General features: G+C 38.8%; 3 protein-coding genes across 3 annotated transcripts; 1 reads left to right on the top strand and 2 right to left on the bottom strand.

Moving 5' to 3' along the window:
- Positions 1 to 158: 158 nt before the first annotated feature.
- Positions 159 to 3,184, bottom strand: ATC70_006527 (uncharacterized protein; the record flags this gene model as incomplete). The annotated part of the gene is made up of 6 exons (XM_064825801.1): positions 159 to 267; positions 326 to 2,014; positions 2,071 to 2,194; positions 2,261 to 2,831; positions 2,891 to 3,027; positions 3,082 to 3,184. 6 exons carry the CDS (start codon positions 3,182 to 3,184, stop codon positions 159 to 161), a joined length of 2,733 nt encoding a protein of 910 aa, XP_064687315.1.
- Positions 3,185 to 4,998: 1,814 nt separating this feature from the next.
- On the bottom strand, positions 4,999 to 5,700 carry ATC70_006526 (uncharacterized protein; the record flags this gene model as incomplete). Its single annotated transcript, XM_064825800.1, has 1 exon — positions 4,999 to 5,700. The coding sequence occupies one exon, from the start codon at positions 5,698 to 5,700 to the stop codon at positions 4,999 to 5,001; it is 702 nt and encodes a 233-aa protein (XP_064687314.1).
- A 368-nt stretch (positions 5,701 to 6,068) lies between these two features.
- Positions 6,069 to 8,635, top strand: SFL1_1 (Flocculation suppression protein; the record flags this gene model as incomplete). Its single annotated transcript, XM_064825799.1, has 2 exons — positions 6,069 to 6,501; positions 6,558 to 8,635. 2 exons carry the CDS (start codon positions 6,069 to 6,071, stop codon positions 8,633 to 8,635), a joined length of 2,511 nt encoding a protein of 836 aa, XP_064687313.1.
- Positions 8,636 to 15,527: the final 6,892 nt, after the last annotated feature.

Here is a 15,527-nt window from a genome sequence, read left to right as displayed (position 1 = left end):
TAGGAATTATGATAATATACAATGGACTATATGAGCGTATAACTAGATGCTTATCAGATTTTTGATACACAGAGAAACAATGGCATTGTTGTAAAGAGTAGTAAGCAAGCCATATAAGGGATAGATAAGAAACATTGCGCTGGGGTTTCGGTGTCGAATTATTTCAATTGTTGTTGTTTGAGAGACTCTTTAAAGTCAAACGTTGGATCAATCTGGACAAAAGGATGTTGCAACAGTTCGGTAGCAGTGGGTCTGTCTTCCGGTTTACTATGTGTACAATCAATCGTTAGTCATAGGCATGCTATCACACGCTATGTCCACTTACATTCGCAAACATTGTCCAAGGAAATCCTTGGCCTGATCCGATATATTCTCTGGTATAGCAGGTGCATTATGTAGTCCAATCTGGTACAGTGCTGCCAACGTTGTCAGTTCCATCCAAGGATGTTCGCCAGTAATCATCTCCAGCACTGTACAACCCAGGCTCCACACATCCACTTTGGCACTGTAGTTGTTGGTGAGCACCTCAGGCGCCATCCAATAGAGGGTGCCTTTCATTTGTGTATGACTGGAATGAGCATCATAAGCACCGTTGCTGTCCTGCTGCTGGTTCTTGGACAATCCGAAATCAGTAATCTTGCAAACACCATTCTGATCGATGAGCACGTTGCCGCCCTTGATATCACGGTGCAAGATGTGTTTTGAGTGTAGATAGTGCAAGCCTTGTAAGATTTGTCTCGTAAAGAACTTGGTCAATGGTTCGTCCAAAAACTTGTACTCGCATAATAAGCTTGAGATGCTTCCACCTGGCACGTACTCTAAAAAGATGTAGATATGGCCCTCTTCCTTGTTGAGATTGTAGCCCAAATACTGCACAATATTGATATGATCCAGGTCCTTGAGCAACAAAATCTCTCGGTATAATGCATCTGAAGCCTCTTGAAGATCAGCATTGCGTTTATCTGACTGTGTCACCACAGCGTCTACTTGCTTCACTGCAAACCACTCTCCAGTAGCGATATTATAAGCATGATAGACTCGACCAAAAGAGCCACGTCCTATCAGGTTACCTCGCATCCAAATCATCTTGCTGGGCGTTACTCCTATTGATGAACTGTCGGGCGGTAACTCGATGCTGCCTTCTTGGCCAGGCTTCACTCGTTCAACTGGTCGATCCCACATTTTGGTAGACTTGCGACGCATCATGAGGTTGTTCACTACCATGACATTGTTGGTTGCCTGCTTCCAACGACGATGTGCTTCTTTTGCAACCACGCGAACGGATTGACGGTGGTTTAGTCGACGCGGCGTAGCAGGTGTAGCCACCGGTGCTTGCTGCTGTTGTTGCTGTTGTTGCTGCTGCTGCTGCTGTAATTGTTGATCTACAAGAATTTCTTGATCCAAATCATGTCCAGGAAGGTACTTGTCGATGTCTCGATAGAGCCTCTCCACAGTAGGTCTCTCTCCAAACATGTCTTCCTCACTGCTATTTTGTCTCATGGGTGTTGTGATGTTGGTCGTGGTAGTCGCTGTTGTAGTGGCAGTAGAGGAGCTTGCGCCGCTCTTATGCGATTCAGGCCGTTTATCTGATCCAACAGGTGAGGGAGGTGATTCCACAGGTGAGGTCGATGATGCTGTGGCAGTCGCCGGAAAGTTGGATTGAGGTTCATCATGGATAGGTGTAGGTGGATCGTACAATGAGACGCCCTCAAACACTCTGTCGACAGATACCGCTGACGGATCACTGAGTTCCTGGCGCTGGTCTCCTGTGGGCCATAGTGCACTTGCAAGGCTGCTGTCTGACGTCGAAGGCGGCACATGCCATAATGATGTTGCAGAAGGGCGTCTGTTGTCTGAGCATGTTACTGATGGCGGAGTTGCCCAAAATGCATTGGAAGGTGATGCAGGAGTGAGATCAATCAGAGGTGCGTCTTCTTTGGGTGTTTCTGGATCGACGAGCTGGATACCGCCGTAAGTTGTTGGACTCTGTGGACAGGACAATATATAGCGGACACTGCAAATGAATGGTGTGAGTAGCTACCATTTGATCTTATGTACACAACGCTTTACCTGGTATGTAACTGTTGACGAACCAAGCTTAACCCATAATGAGGCACTACTAATATACGATTGGTTTGATTATCATTGGATGTTGTACAAATAAACACTAATTCTTCATCCACCAAAGGTTTCGCTGAAAACAAAAGAAGCAAATGAGTTGTTTGTATTAATTTGTACTGTTTATATGAGCGCGGCTTACAAGATTGTCGACCATTCTCGTGATAAAAGTAAAAATAAATAGGATCTGCATCCACACACAATTTGTACAGGATAGACCGTTTGATATCAGTAGCAGAAGCGTCGTGCTTGATCCACAAACGAACAAATGTATCTGCATCCAATGTCACTTGAATACGACTATCTTGCGGTTTAGGACTTGGCACAGGTAGTCTTTTCCCAAACAGCTTGATCAGGACATCGGGATCAGTTGCATTGATGCGGGGACTTTTCGGTTTATTATTAAGTGTGTTTATTTTAGAGATGGTAGGATGGAAGTTTTCGAGCATTTTTGATACATTGGTGTCGCTGGAAGATGTTCTTTTGGGTATAAACTGACTGATATCAAAGTTGATGGGAGTAGTTGGCGTTGTGGTGTTAGTAGTTGTAGTTGTATTAGTATTAGCATTAAGAGTAGATGTAGAGGTATTGATGAGAGGTGCAGTCGACGAATGCGCTGAATTAGTGGTGGTTACTGATGAGTCAGAAGTTCGATGAAAGGTGGGGATGGCTATTCGAGGCTTTTGCTGTTGTCGATGCTGTTGTTGCAGTGCCTGGGATACGAAATACAGCATGTTAGCTCAGCTTTTCATTTTGTGATTTCATCCATTACTTGATCCTCTGCTTTCAGTTTTTTGATGGACAGTATCAAACGCTGTTTGTCAATCGACGAGATATTCAAGTTTTTCAGCAATTCATTCACATTTTCCTCGCTTAAATTTAGAAAACGATCATAATGAATGTTATAATCTACCCACTAAAGTCAGTTTCGAATCATTGCTTCTTGTTTTTCAATATTCAAACCATTAAATGTATCCACTACTGAACCCCACCCATTTGATATTAGCCACTGTGTTACATTTTCAGAAGACCAAACAACTTTATGTTGTTGGCTGTCGTTTTTCATATGAAACAGATTAGAAGAAAGCACAAGGAAAAGATGGGAAAACGAAAAAGAAACAAGAAGGGCTCTCTTTTTGTGGGCTTTACATCTCTCTTATTCCCAAAATAATCATAATCCAACGCCGTGGTGTGTAACAAATGTGACGTTTTGGAAATCAAGCAATACCTTTACAGAAGTCTCATCTTGACATATACAGATGCTACATTACTGTGTTTTTGACAAGGCCAATGTTCCTGATTACTTATTCTCACTTGCTGCCATCACAACTAACATTGGTTTTGCAGAAAAAGGGATTGCCAAGGAAGAGCTGAAAAGGGATTTATGCCTGCGCTTGAAATTTATTTTTGATGAATGAGTCTTCTTCAATTGGCTATGCCCATTTATACCTCAAATGAGTTCATTTCGTGGAGACTCTTTGTTCAATGGATCCGTACAATGTTGGCGCCCTCCTTTAAACCAATAGTATATTAAATACCAACGAAATTGGTATCAATGCTAGTTCACTTTCATCCGTTAAATGCCTATGATATAGACAAGCTTATCATCATACTATCCAGCAGATATGCCAACTCCTGAAGCCAATTTGAAATGTATGATCCAGTGTCAAAACTGCGTCGCTGGTTGTGATGAGCCATTACCGGGTCATCTTCATGTGTGATGTATAATAACATATAGTGAGAAACTTATGGCATGAATTAGCGTATCAGGCAGCTGCAAAAAGGAATACACAGGCTGGATTAATTATACTGATGAATTCGTAGTAATAAGTCGATGATAACAATCCGTTGTCAACTGTACCTAAAACGAAAGCAAAGAGCTGCTTTATTACAGGGCATCTAACTAGCTTAAATATGATAAGTCCCTGGTCAATGGCTACTACGTTGAGATGGTATATAAATAGCAGACCACTGGGGCCTTATGGAGTGTTGATATAGCTTGTTGAGAGACCACCTAAGTCGATATGTTTCATGTAGTGTAGGTGGATCTCGCACTGTGACTAAAAAAGATCTGAATATTGCTGAATATTTCTGAATCCATTTTTCGGAAAACTGCCACTTTACGAAAAATTTGTCGAAATTTTTCTGAATGGCATTCTTAGAAATTCGGAAAAGTGCTCACTTAATTCAGAAAAATTCAGAGAAATTCATTCTGGAAAATTCAGAAAAATTCATGTAGTTTAGGGTGGTTTGCAAAATATTCATAAAAAAATAAATCAGAAATATAATAGCATTTAGTGCTATTATAATAGAAACCATTGTTTATTTCTTGACATATAATAATTGCGCTACTACTACAGAGAAACATGATGATATTACATTACGGGCAGTAACAACAAAGCGTAGCCTAATCAGAATAAGCATAGAGATCAGAATTCCTTACGACTTGCGCACTCTCTTATTGTTGGGTCCCTAATACACAAAGATAAGTAGCTCCATCTATGATATCAATGCCTTACGATTACCTTTATGTTTCTACAATTTAAGAGATAGAGAGAATATCAGCATAAAATGGCTAACTCCAGGTGATGATGAGAAACTTACTGTCTTTGCAAATCTTGCGTTTCTGGTGATGAATATCTTCTGTGCTTTTCATATTCCTTTGCCTTTGATTTGTTTGATGCAGATACATTTTTTGATACTGGAGATGGCTGCATTGGCTATAGTGATAGTGCACATTATAAAATGGAAAAGAAATGTGAGTTACTGCGCTATATCTATGAAAACTTAATTACTTGTTCTACTAGAGGCATATGTTGCGTGCTGATTCTTCTATAATATTACGATTAGTATCAAAGAGTACTTTTCTCTATGCAGCATTTACTTTTGTGATCCAGTATTTCGAGAAACATGAAAATTGATCTTGTCTACAATCGAATTTTCGTCATCGTCGACAGAATCTTCTTCGGATTGCGCTTGGGATCCCTCAGAAAATACCAGATCATCTTCATCGAATTGGGTTTGGTAAGTTGCGGTGTCATTGCTTGGCCTGGCATTGTATTTGTAATCGATTATGCCAGACAATGATTTGGAGACAGCAAACTGCGGCAACCAATCTTTGAAGAACCCAGAGATGTCAACGCCCTTTTTGGCTACATCGTCTATGACGGTCTTGATTAACAAGGCTTGAAATCTGTTGTCCAGCTTGCTAAAAGTGATATTTGGGAACTGTCTATCAGCTTTCTTTGCCTGGTTGTATGCTGCATCTTTGACAAGCTCCCAGACCTTCTTGCCATCAAGGTTTTCCCCACCTAATCGATGCTCTTCAAGGACGTTGATGCATAGCTCAACAGAAAGCTCCTCCAGATGTTTGCTATCTGCTTTGCTTGGACGGCATATCACTCCATCTAGTCTCGCAACATTGGCCGTGCTCGAAGAGGTAGATTGTTGAACAATATGCTGCAGCATAGCTTTTACTTCGGTCTGGTTGTCATTACATTCCTTGACCTGTTTGCTAAGATTGGACAACTCCTGTTCAATGTTCTCCAATCTTTGTAAGAATAGTTGTTGTGCTTGATCCATTTTTGAATAAGTGATTAGTGTAAAGTGTAAAATAGAGCAGTGCTTTGAGATGGTTGTATCAATTGCGATAAATGCGTAACAATCTATGAAAGACAGAGAAAAACTGGTCTAGTAATGTTTCCAATAATTAATAGCACCCGCTATCACAGACATTGATGTTTCAATCATGCAGATTGAAACGCATGCAATGTGAACTATTAGATTTCACTATAGATATTCACATGGCTATTCAATACCAATCAAAGTGTATTCTATGTTCAATATTGCATGCGTTTCAATCTGTATGATTGAAACGCATGCAATATAAGGAGCATAAAAGACAATCCAGACAGATTTGTGTTTAACCTTTATTTCTAATATTATTTACGATGCCATTTTTTTGTGCCCAGTGTTGCCGAAGAATTCGCAATAGACATGAAAAACAGCATAAACTTTGGCACTCTTCAAATGACACAACAACTGTAGACTTGCACAACCTGGAGACTAATCAGTATCAAAGAAAGAAAGCAAGAACTGAACATGATACTCAGGCTGGACCTTACACTGAAAGAAATAGTCAGCAAGAAAACAGCGATGGTGAACCTGGTAGCGATGGTGAACCTGGTAGCGATGGCGGATATGACTTTGGAGACTCTGATGGACTCGGCGCTAACTATAGTGACAATCAGATGTCTGACAGTTGCGAGGCATTACCACCACTGGATGCTAAAAATACTGAGATCCACAAGATCTTCAGGGAAGAAAACTTGACAAACTCAAGCATCCGAAGACTTGTTCAATGGCACAACCAAACGTATCCTTGTAAGTAACCATAACAAAGTTGGTTGTTTCAAAGCGCTAACATCTACTATGATAAGTTGCAACGCCTATAGTCTCAACATTCAAGGCCAGCTCTGCTAGGAAAAGGGCAACTTCTTTTGCACCTTATACAGTCGATGTGTGCATCAGGTATTGCTATGCCTTTCAACCAGAGGATGGGGACGAATGTCCAGTGTGCTTTGAAAAGAGATTCGATATTGATGGTAGCCCCAGAAGAACCATCAAGATGCTGCCAATCGGTCCACAACTTGCCACGTTGTTCGAAAATCCAAACTTTATCAGAGTGCTTGATGACGAGAATTCATCCATCAGAGCAAGGTTCAAGGGCGATATAATGCAAAATTTAGTGAACAACAAGCATCTATTCAACAATAGATACGACATTGGCCTGTCCCTGTACGTAGATGGATTCCAATCACACAAAAAAGGCGGTGCAAAGTTGAACTTGGTCATGCTACAAATCTTGAACCTTCCTTCTGCCTATAGATACAAAATGGAGTTCCTGATTGATTTCGCCATTATCCCAAACACCAAGAGATTAGACAGTTACCTTCAATACCTTGTCAGCGAATTGGAAAAATTGGCTCGTGATGGACTACAAGTGCAGAGAAACAACTCAACAAATATCTCGCTCAAAGTCCACCTCATGGGATCCTTTGGTGATATCCCCAGCGTCAGCGAACTCAATTTCCTCGCATCCCATACGTCGCTTCAAGGCTGCCGTTTTTGTACGATCATTGGCATCAGCAAAAATGGTGTTATTTCTTTTCAACTAGCAGCTAATGATGAAGATCGACCACTACGATTGCTAACAATTGAAGAATACAAATCCAGTGCACCAGAACTTGGTATCGAGAGGCCTTCTTTGTTTCGAAACCTGCCATCATTCATTGATCCAACGTTTGTGGGCTTGGATGAATTTCATTTGTTTGGACAAAACATGGGACCAAGAATCAAGAAAATGTTTACGGACAAGGAATCGATTCTTCGCTTGAAGCCGCGACAAATAGAGAAGATTAGCATTTGCTTGAACCAACTTGCAAGCACATCACCTTTGATCTTCGAAGGCAATTTCATGGATGTCTTCAGCAAGGGAGGGACAGCTCGAGGAGTAGATTGGTTGGTGTTCCTGAAGTACTTTGTGCCCACAGTTCTTATCGACCACGTTGATTTATGCCATTTGGATCCTACTGTCTCTGAAGCTGCCAAGGAAGCCCTACGTACAATATCTCTGATTTGCTCAGTATGCTTGCAGCAGGATATATCTGAGAGCGAGATACAAAAGTTGGAGGAACTAATAACCAAGTGGCACCAATTTCTTCGTCTTCACATCTCAGCAAAATTCTTTCCAATCAGTGAACATTATTTGGAGCATATCACGATGGTGATTCGAAAGATAGGCCCCATGCCTCAGTACAGTTGCCGTGTTTTGGAGAGAAGGATCCAAATGATCAAGAAGAGGATCCATGGCTGTAGTCAAGTTGCAAAACAAGCGGAAAATATCATGCTGGATATTGCATGTAACAGCTATGAAAAAAGAAGGACAATTGCATTTGACAATTCGACGGATACTGCCATCACCTTCTCGAAATCATTGAATATGGGCGACATCAAGCTGTCACCGTCTATTGCTTCTATGTTGTGCAAACATTACAACACTGCTCGTGTCAATCCGCAGATCAAGTGCGCTACCTCACTACGACTTGGCAACAACATCACGATCGACTCTACTTTCGATCCACCAAGTAGAAAGAAGAAGCTGTCAGACCATGCCCTGGTCAATTGTGCTCGCCGCAGTTCGCTACCATTGCTGGTAAAGGTGTTGCTCATCTTTGAGCACAACTTCTCTGGTGCAACACATGCTCTAGCCGTTTGCCAAGTCTATCAGAACGTAACGGTATCAACGTCCGGCATCCCTGAATGTTTCCTTGACAATGCCAACTCGGATACTTCCAATGGTGCATGGGATCTGGATATAATAGCTGTCGATGATATTTTGTCTTCAGTTGCAATTCTGAAGTCTGCCATATCTGGGAAGCTCTTCTTTGTTTGGCCTGATATGAAAAGAATTGGTTTGAAAGTATACAATGATGATTCTATATTTGACTTTGCATAAAATAAATATACGCCAACATCATGGTCACCTTTCTCTCAAACTGATGTTTGTACATCCTTCCAAATTACTAGCCATCCCACTGTTCTATATCTTAATGCTCATTCTTTTGCCCGGTCGCATGCAAAGCTGAAAATTCATTCCTAATAATAATAACTAGTTAATATTGTTTCCTTTCTATTGTTGCTCTGTAATAATATATCTTCTTTCTTTCTTCTTCCTATCCTATTATGACATTCAGAGACCTCTAAATAAAAAATGGAGCACGACTCCCTTACAAGAAAGAATCTGAAGCAGTTGACAAATAAGAAATAAAAATGGCGTAGCGATGACTACTCGCTTTTCTGATGAAGATCGTTTCGTGGTAAAAAAAATCGCTGAATAATATCTAAATTTTTCTAAATTTCTCCAAATTTCTCTAAGCTTAATTTATTAATTTTCATCTGCATGAATTTATCTGAATATTTCCAAAGGGATTTGGACAAATTCAGAGTGATTAAGACATTTTTAGGATATTTCAGAAAAAATTGGTCAAATTCTAATATATTCAGATAAATTTGAATCTTTTTTAGTCACAGTGTCGACATCTTACGTTAGGGAGATTGAATCTATTGTAGTCTCTGAGGCACCCGTGCACACACAATTGACTGGACTTGTAACCATAAAGTAATTTAATACGGCTAGCATCATCTATGTTGCTACATTGTAAAAGTGGCTTGAGGAGAGAGTGAAGGTAGCCTAGGATGCATGCTTGAATGCAACAGTAGCAAAAACATGCTTTTTTTTACTAACCCCACGGAGACGTCCATATCGTGCTCAAGTCTATAATATGAATCCAGAGCGTGCATAGGCAAATGTTGGCGCATAAAAGAGAACTTATATGCGCCACTGTAGCAAAAGTTAACTTTGAGCTAACAGGTTTGGACACTTTAGCTGGGACAGACCTTCTTGGAAATGTATTTTCGTGAAACCATTTAAGCTCGATTTCACTAAAGTCTTTTGATTATCGACTCTTGATTCAAAGAATCTGTAGGCATCATGAAACCCTATTTGCTTGATTTGGATATAAAATTTTGTTATTTACTTCCCCAATTGAGCTGACACCGACTTGGCGTGTTCGGCATTAGCCATTTCTCCTTAATTATAACTGTCTAACATTGTGGGTGGTAGACTTTATTAAGTCTAATTTTATGGCTAGGTAGGATATCTCTGTTGTGGACGACCATCAAAAGTGTTTTGCCGACCTGATAAGCATTTCATTCAAACTGAGCAAATCGTTATATTCAAATTTGCATAACATCATTGACTCTCACGCCTTAAGATTCCTGTAATCCCGCATTTCAGAAAGCAAGATTTGAACCTTAGAATTAGAATAAAAGCGTCTGTCATTTAGAAATTGAGTTCTGTACAATACAGAACATCTAGGTCATCAAATAAAACTGTAATTTACTCACTTCTTTGACAACACAACCTATTACACCTCACTTTTTGGTCATATTCTGTTCAAATCTCGACATTTTCAAGCACGAATAACTCAGGCTACAAAGTGTTTTGGACGCTTGGAATACGGCCAAACGTCTCTCCTTCGTTTTGCTTTACCTACTGATGCTTTACCTCAAATTTTTTTGGGTCATTGCAAATTCATGAAAACCATCGTTTTCTCATGAGTATTAGCAAGGGAAAATTCTTGAAAATCAAACGGTCGCGTTTTTCATCCCAGAGATGAAGACTTTTCCTATAATACATATAAGATCAAATTGATCGTAAAGACGAGATACAGCACTGGAAACTCTTTCTATGGGATTTTCCTATGTGAAATTTTGACATTTTGGCAAAAAACATGTTTTCATATTTTTGCAAATTACTCATTATTTTCGGTCTGAAAGCTGAATGTAATCAGCACCATTCGATGCGGCTTATTTATTCTTTTAAAGGTATATTAGAAAGTTGTATGAGATAACGAGAGTTTTCATAGTCAAATCTGGCAAAAACGTTTAAAAGATGTGAGATCAAGTCATGTTTGAACACGAAAACACACATTACACAAATCCAAATTAAATTACCGCAATTACGGCTGCCGCGGCAGAAGACTATGACTAAATCTACTGGCCGTGACTTCGGATAGGGTGCCCTCTAATTTTTTCATATCCCGTTTTTTTTTCCCTTTTTGAAAAACGCGTTTAGTATCAAACCATGGCTGTTTTGGAAATCGTTTGACTAATAATAACATTCTAGCTTCTGACAACACTGTCGTGCACTGTTGGAAGAACTTGATACTGCTTTTTTGAAGTGAAATATAGTAGGTACCATTCGACAACGAGCACTGGAAGGCATAGAACTAACACTAATTGAGTTTATTTATTCGGTTTTGATGATTCTTTTTGTCTGTTTGACATGGGTACAGCTGCCATTACTTTTCTGCTATCTCTGATGTCTGCTTCTTTGGTTTATCATGTCTGGTGATTGCTTCTTTGGTCTTTGTTTGGTCTCTGGTGTCGTTTATTCTTTGGTTTTTCTATGGTGCTGGTGTTGCTGCCGCTAATTATTAATCTGGTCTTTCCTCGTCTACCGTCTTTGTTGTATGCTTGTTCTCTGGTTTATCTCTGGTGATTGCCTATATTCTTATGGCCTATCTGTGGTGGTGATAAGTGGTAAGTAACTTCTTTGGCTTTTGTCTGCTCTCTGCTGATGACGTTCGTTCTTTAGTTTTTCTATGGTGCTGCTGTTGCTGCTGTTGCTGCTGTTAATATGGTCTTTCCCGGTCTACTGTATTTGGTGCATGCTCGTTCTTTGGCCTGTCTCCGGTGATTGCCTATACTCTTCTAGTCTATCTGTGGCTGTGGTAAGTGGTAAGTATCTTGTTTCTTCTGGTCGCAATGATATAAAACTTCTTTGAACGCTTATATTATTGCTTCCTTTCTCGTGATAATGCATTCATGATGTTTGCCTTATTGCGCTTTTTTCTTCTTCTTTTTTCTTTTGCTGGTGGTGGTTCCTCTGTGGCTTCACATGAAACTACATTAGTCACTATGTTGTATTGCAAACTTATAATACCACTGTTGTTTTTGCAGCTGTGCGTGTTTATTTTGCTTTACACCCGACTATTATTACCATGCGCGTTACTCATGTACGCACTTTTCTTGCAACAGCAACGAGCTTTTTTGAACATCTTTGATGTTGTGTTTGTTATGCTTTTCTTTGACTCGCTTCGTGTGAGTGTCTCTTTTTTGCCTACATACTACTATACTTCTATAGAACAGTAGTATGTTCTTTTCTTCTTTCTTTTATTATTATGATGTTTCTTTGAAGCATACCTTTTTTACGTTGTGCGGATGTGCCTATCCCTGAAGCTCAACAAGACTTTATCCGAGGCTAGGAGGTAGATAGGCCGCCTCCACTTGGTTATCGCTACTTACTTTAGTGATGATTGAGGGTCTCAATGCCTGAATTTAAAGCTAGGTGGTGTAAGTAAGGCATGCTCTAGCACCTGAGGGAAGTTTGATGATAGCAGCGGCTATATTGCTATTATAACGGCGCTTAAAATTTTGCCTCACATCAAAACAGGGGGAAACCCTCGCAAAATTTTTTTTAGGTCAGCGGAGTTTTCAAGCAATCTGATTGGCTCAGGGGTTGAAACAACGAAAGTCTGCAACTAGCTGATTTCCTATTGATGTAGCATTTAATATGGTCTTGTGTTCGTAACATTAAAAAGGTGACGAAATTGATACAATCTAAATCCATTTTCATTCAAAAGTAATATAAGGTGCAATGATTGAATTCATCATCGAATAAACAGTTTTATGTGAGAAATGCTACTTTTAAGCCTATTATGTATGGAAGATTATATATTATGCTGTACTGCAGCAGTACACTGGGCGCAGAGTTTATCCAGCAGTACGAACTGCCCTGCCAAGCATGCAATGTACATCATCATGGTCTGCTATCTTTTATCTCATATCCAAGTCTCTGGACGTACAAAAGTATCTCCTGATTTGAAATATTATTGATGCGAGATCTCTGAAAATAGCGTGTTTCTATAGAAAACTGCCGCGAAAAAATCATTAGTGTAGTTGAACCTTAGATCGGATGACCGGTTATTGATCAAATATAGATGATTCCAAAAGTAGACGATTTTTAACAAAGGTATATGTATAAAAACTACTATTAAAAGCTGTTGTAATTGTAAGCAATTAAAAAGTATTAGATCCATGAATTAGGTGTTGGGAAACGCTGTTGTGGAATTTGAGGCTTTATAGACTAAAATTCACGGAAAAAAAAGAATAAAAAAAAACAGTAAAGTCAACTTGATAAAAAAGGTATATTTTATTATCAAACTGACAGGGGTAAAGTAAACTGAAGTCTCTCTACTGGCCAGGTAGATGATCCTTCTTATATACTATAACAATGGATAAAAGTTCTATTAATTAGATTGACAAATAAGTCAACTCAGATCAACTAATGTCTAATCATGCTAAAAGACAACTCCAGCAAGCTAATCATGATTTAGCTTTGCCTGGATGAACAGTTAGACTCTCATCCGAAGTACCCTGATCTATCCTTTCTATAAGGATAATTAATATCAATCTAGTAGCATGTATCCAATAGGTACAGTCTTCTTAGTCTATATTAATAGTACATATCTGAGTGTATATCGCTGAGTATACATCTTTAGCATGTATCTGGATATATGGCATGTCTATAGCATATCGTACGCATGTCTATAGCATGTCTCATATATAGTACAAGTCTGTAGTACATAAAGTATCTGTAGCTAGTATCACGGATATAAGCATATGTCTTATAGCGTGGATCATGAAGTGCACATCTGAAGCAACAAGCTCATATTGCATTAATCTTGGTGCCTATCCAGATATGGCAAACATCCGTAGTCAATGTCGGAATACAAGTATAAGTCTATACCGCCATCCATGTCCGTGGTGCCATCTATAGCTTATATCTTATATAGTATGAATCTTATAGTACTAGCGTATCTGAAGTCCATATCTTATAGTATTATAAATCGATACCGCACATCTAATCCAGTGTACATAATACAGTTTATATCTAAATCTGGTAACTGGATGAACTGTCGGAATGCAGATCATAGTAGATGTATTCCACAGCTGTAGCTAGTGAGAACTTGGTTATATCTTCCTTTGTTAAGATTTTTTTGGCAAAATGTCAAAGGAATGCTGCTTAATTTAACAAGTTTTGAGTAATGAGCTTCATACAGAGACTCGTTAATTACAAGCGACTAAGAGTAATAGATCGATGTAGCTGTTTAGAATAACGAAATATAGAGAGAGTAAATACAATTAGAACTGTTGTGCCAGAAAGGCTACTACAACTGTCTATAAAGATTAAGGTATTCTTGATGGGTAGATATGTCTGTGTTGTGCAACAACATGGACAAGCTATGATAATTGAAGTGCATCTCAGCTCATTCTCAGATCCTCTTATGAAATATACAACGCCTAATACATTTGCCTCTCAGAGATGATCTATATCCTAAACAATAACTTTCCTCACATTATAAATTCAATAACTATCTCTCACATAAAGCTGTGTAATGGATGCCAGATCTAATAATTATTGCACCTTATGTTATTGCGAATAAAGAATTTAAATTGTAACAATTTAGATACACTTTTATTACAAAAACAGTATAATTTTAAATGACAGATCAAGAAAAGATTAACTAGTTATTGCCCTTTGGTCCCTGAACCTCTGAGCCAATCAGATTGCTTGAAAACTCCGCTGACCTAAAAAAAATTTTGCGAGGGTTTCCCCCTGTTTTGATGTGAGGCAAAATTTTAAGCGCCGTTATAATAGCAATATAGCCGCTGCTATCATCAAATTTCCCTCAGGTGCTAGAGCATGCCTTACTTACACCACCTAGCTTTAAATTCAGGCATTGAGACCCTCAATCATCACTAAAGTAAGTAGCGATAACCAAGTGGAGGCGGCCTATCTACCTCCTAGCCTCGGATAAAGTCTTGTTGAGCTTCAGGGATAGGCACATCCGCACAACGTAAAAAAGGTATGCTTCAAAGAAACATCATAATAATAAAAGAAAGAAGAAAAGAACATACTACTGTTCTATAGAAGTATAGTAGTATGTAGGCAAAAGAAAAAAAAGAATGCTCACACGAAGTGAGTCAAAGGAAAGTATGTTATGAATAAAATATTAAAAATGTTCACGTTATTATATTCTTGTTATTGCAACAAAAATACATACATGAGCAATGTGCATGATAACAGTCTGATGATGTAAAAGAGCACAAATGCGCACAATTGCAGGAGCAACAGTAGCAGCAGTATAAGTGTTGTAATACAACATGAAGACCAATGTTGTTTTCATGTGAAGCGACAGAGGCAACACAAACAACAATCCACTGCTATATAACATAGTTGTTGTGCCAGAAGGGCTACAACTGTCTATAAAGATTAAGGTATTCTTGATGGGTAGATATGTCTGTGTTGTGCAACAACATGGACAAGCTATGATAAGTGAAGTGCATCTCAGCTATCTAAATACTGAGGTTCACCAGATGTGATAAGCGTTGTACAAGATAAATTGCTACTTTGGCATTCAGAACTTAGTATAAATAGAATAACTCTTGTCTTCATCAATAAATCATTAGTTTTTGTGTCTGATCTTATTCAAATAAGTCTTTTCTTGTTTTTATAATATTGAACATTTTTTATAAGCTACAAATAATAATCCTTTTATTCTTTGTGCTTAACAATAGTATCACAAGAAGAGTAATACAATTATATAGCAGTGTGTCATGCTTGTTGTTCGTAAATACAAAGCAACAACATTGCAAGTATTTGTTGAGCTGATCATATCACAGCCAGCAAAAAAGAAAAAAAAGGCAATAAAGCAAACAGC

This window comes from Mucor velutinosus, assembly GCF_035048745.1.
Source record: "Mucor velutinosus strain NIH1002 chromosome Unknown tig00001547, whole genome shotgun sequence".
Classification (NCBI taxonomy): Eukaryota; Fungi; Mucoromycota; class Mucoromycetes; order Mucorales; family Mucoraceae; genus Mucor; species Mucor velutinosus.
This window is presented reverse-complemented; position numbering and strand designations above follow the sequence as displayed.